The sequence below is a fragment of the Ananas comosus genome, linkage group 1 (assembly GCF_001540865.1).
Source record: "Ananas comosus cultivar F153 linkage group 1, ASM154086v1, whole genome shotgun sequence".
In the NCBI taxonomy this organism is placed as follows: Eukaryota; Viridiplantae; Streptophyta; class Magnoliopsida; order Poales; family Bromeliaceae; genus Ananas; species Ananas comosus.
The window spans coordinates 14207410-14210912 of NC_033621.1; the positions used below are offsets into that span (position 1 = coordinate 14207410).

Sequence of the window (3503 nt, forward strand, 5' to 3'; positions counted from 1 at the left end):
TTGCGACAAAACACCAATCAAAAATAAAAGCACCAATACAGTTTGTACAGAAAAAGAGCCTCTCTACACAACATGCTGAGACCAAACCAATTTTTGTGTGTTTTTTGTCACTTTTTTTTGTGTGCAAATATCAAACAAGAAGAACAAATCAAACCAACAACATCCCCAGTTGCTGCGACCGAACAATCCGAAGACAGAATCGCCGTATCGAATGCGAGATTCGAAAGAGAAAATTATGACTCCGCTTCCTCTTCTTTCTCCTTTCTCTTCTCATAATACTTCAGCCAACTTCTGCTTCTTCGAAAATTAAAGCCATATATGCCAACCAGACAAGGGCTTTATATATAGGACTCGAACTCAAAATAAGAACTCCTCTGAAAAGGATAAAAAAAAAGAAGGAATAGAAACAGAAATAACTCGCCAAGCGATGATACATACAGAAGCACTTCTGGTGATAAACTTAGAAGCACTTCCGGTGGACAATCGGAGGGCCCGATTCATCGTACTCCGCCTTCGTAACCCACATCTGTTAAACAAACAATATGTACACTGAGTTCACAACCAGATTTAAAACTTAAAGATTGAGAACTACTTGTCGTCGGAAACTTACCTGCTGGAAGGTGCTGAGAGAGGTGAGGATGGAACCGCCGATCCAAACGCTGTACTTCCTCTCGGGAGGAGCAACCACCTTAACCTTCATGCTGCTAGGGGCGAGGGCCGCGATCTCCTTGCTCATTCGATCGGCAATGCCGGGGAACATAGTCGACCCTCCGCTAAGCACGATGTTGCTGTAAAGATCCTTTCGGATGTCCACGTCGCACTTCATGATGGAATTGTATGTGGTCTCGTGTATCCCGGGATTCTCAAGGCCGATTAGAGACGGCTGGAAGAGGACTTCCGCGCACCTGAACCTCTCCGCTCCGACAGTCAGCACTTGCCCGTCGGGCAGCTCGTAGGTCTTCTCGACGGATGAGCTGCTCTTGGCACTCTCCTGCTCCTGCTCGAAGTCGACGCAAACATAGGCGAGCTTCTCCTTCATGTCCCTGACGATTTCCCGCTCGGCGGTGGTGGTGAAGGTGTAGCCTCTCTCCGTGAGGATCTTCATCAGGTAATCGGTGAGATCGCGGCCGGCAAGATCCAACCGCAGTATCGCGTGGGGGAGTGAATATCCCTCGTAGATCGGGACGGTGTGCGTCACGCCGTCGCCGGAATCAAGCACAATACCTGCGATAAGTGACATAAAACTTCAGTCGATCCGAGAAGGTTCAGTTTCACCAATTTTGGTTCAGTACAAAATTTTTTCGGGACGTACCGGTCGTACGGCCGCTGGAATACAGGGAAAGAACGGCTTGAATGGCGACGTACATGGCAGGCACGCTGAAGGTCTCGAACATGATCTGGGTCATCTTCTCCCTGTTCGCTTTCGGGTTCAGAGGCGCCTCGGTCAACAATATCGGATGCTCCTCGGGGGCGATACGCAGCTCATTGTAGAACGTATGGTGCCAGATCTTCTCCATGTCGTCCCAGTTGTTGACGATGCCGTGCTCGATCGGGTACTTCAAAGTGAGAATACCTCTTTTCGATTGCGCTTCGTCGCCCACGTAGGCATCCTTTTGGCCCATCCCGACCATGACGCCCGTGTGACGCGGTCGGCCCACGATACTGGGGAACACTGCCTTGGGTGCATCTTCGCCAGCGAAACCGGCCTGCGAGGATTTACGAATTCGAATTGAAGTGACTAAGAGCTAACAACATGGCCAAGAAGATGTACTCTTGAGTAAGGTTGATGAATTTGATGGAGGAGAGATGTATCACTTACCTTGACCATTCCGGTGCCGTTGTCGCAGACGATCGGCAGGATGTCCTCAGTATCAGCCATCTTTTAAGAGCTCTACAGCGAAAAAGTAGTAAATAGAATTCATTTCACATAACAGTCAATTTACTAAAAAGTAACTGGCACAACAAGAAGTCACACTTTTATATCTAACTGCATGTAACAGTAATTTAATCCAGCTAGTAGTAGTATCTTTCTCAATGAGTTGGTTCTTTCGAAGTCCAATACGAAATGAAGCTAGTTATCTGTGAAATTAGAAAATGTATAGTATAGTAACAGCGCTAATATTTACTCTAGCTGATTCAGTGTGTGAAAAAAACAAAAGATACTACTACCATTCACTCATTAGATATAGAAAGATAAACATATAAAGATATTTTAAGTTTGATGATTTAGGGTTCAAGTAGAATAGATGAGAGTTAGAATAGTTGCATTATTAACAAATAATGACATTATAAGCATTTAAAAATAAAAAGAGAAGGTTAAAATGTATGAAACTTACATGAACTATCACTAGTTTTGATCTGACTATCCAGTCTTTGAAAAAAGTTCTAATTGTACTACTTAACCCTCCGATTTATTGATTTGATTTATTTGTCGGCTCTTTGACTTCATAATTTAAATGCATTGTTTATTTCGATGGTTCAGGTTAAAGCATCCCATGTGATTCGCGTGGCTATAGTTCTACAGAGTAAGTTGTTGTGTTTAAATTTGAGAATTGAAGGGTCATCAAATAGTTCAAATCAAACAAACTAAAAATTGAGGTATTATTAATTAAACATTTTGAGATGAAAACAGATCGTAGCTCTGGTGAGTTTCACAAAAAAAAATAATAAAAATAAAAATAAAAGTAAAAGAATAATAAAAAAAATGTAAGGATAGGATGGTCATTTTCGCTAGAAAAGTCTCATCTTTAATCGCTCAACTTACAAATAATGATTTAGATGAAAATTATGCAACTTTAAAAACTTTTTTTGAAAAATAAATTCGTAATTTCACTACTTCGCAAGAAGAGATATACATGTAATCCAACCAACAGTCCATATATCACATAGTTTTCCAATGGAACAAAACATGATCAATAAGGAACCGATCAAAACCTAAATTCTTCGAATCGCGCAATTGATCAAAACCCTAAATTCTTCGTCATTTCTACTTAATCAAGCACCAAACAGTAATTCGTGATGAATTAAATTAAGAGCGAGATGAGATGAGATGAGATCGGGTCGTCACCTTCGCGAGAGGAGACGGAGCCGAAACCCTAATTGGGAAGGGGCCGAAGCGATTCCTCCCCCCCCAACTCCAAATCGCTTCTCCTCCGCAAATGTGAGAGAAGTGCTTCCCCACGAAGCCGAAGCGAAGGGGCGCGGCGTGGGAGAGATGAGAGAGGGGGAGAGGGGAAACGGAGTGCGACTCTATTATATAGTCCCCTTCCAAATTTGAATTTGTGTTCTCCTACACTACACAGCGGCAGAGAGATATGCAACTGGTACAAATTTCTGACACGTGTCAAGTACACGGTGCGACCGGGCTACAAATGGACACGTGGCGGGTTGTTATCGGTGCATTAAAAGTTTCGTACGACCGAAATTGTAGGTTGGGGCCGTTGAAGAGTGAGCGGGAAAGTGATAGGGGAGGGGACCGGTCTGGGTAGTAGTTTGTAACGTGG

At 43.4% G+C, this 3503-nt stretch overlaps 1 protein-coding gene across 1 annotated transcript; it reads right to left on the reverse strand.

The window, feature by feature from the left end:
- LOC109719203 (actin-2-like) lies at window positions 1-3213 on the reverse strand. The gene is made up of 5 exons (XM_020245752.1): window positions 3068-3213; window positions 1820-1891; window positions 1313-1706; window positions 611-1224; window positions 1-526 (listed from the first exon to the last, which is right to left on the reverse strand). Exons 2-5 carry the CDS (start codon window positions 1877-1879, stop codon window positions 461-463), a joined length of 1134 nt encoding a protein of 377 aa, XP_020101341.1. The 5' UTR covers window positions 1880-1891; window positions 3068-3213; the 3' UTR covers window positions 1-460.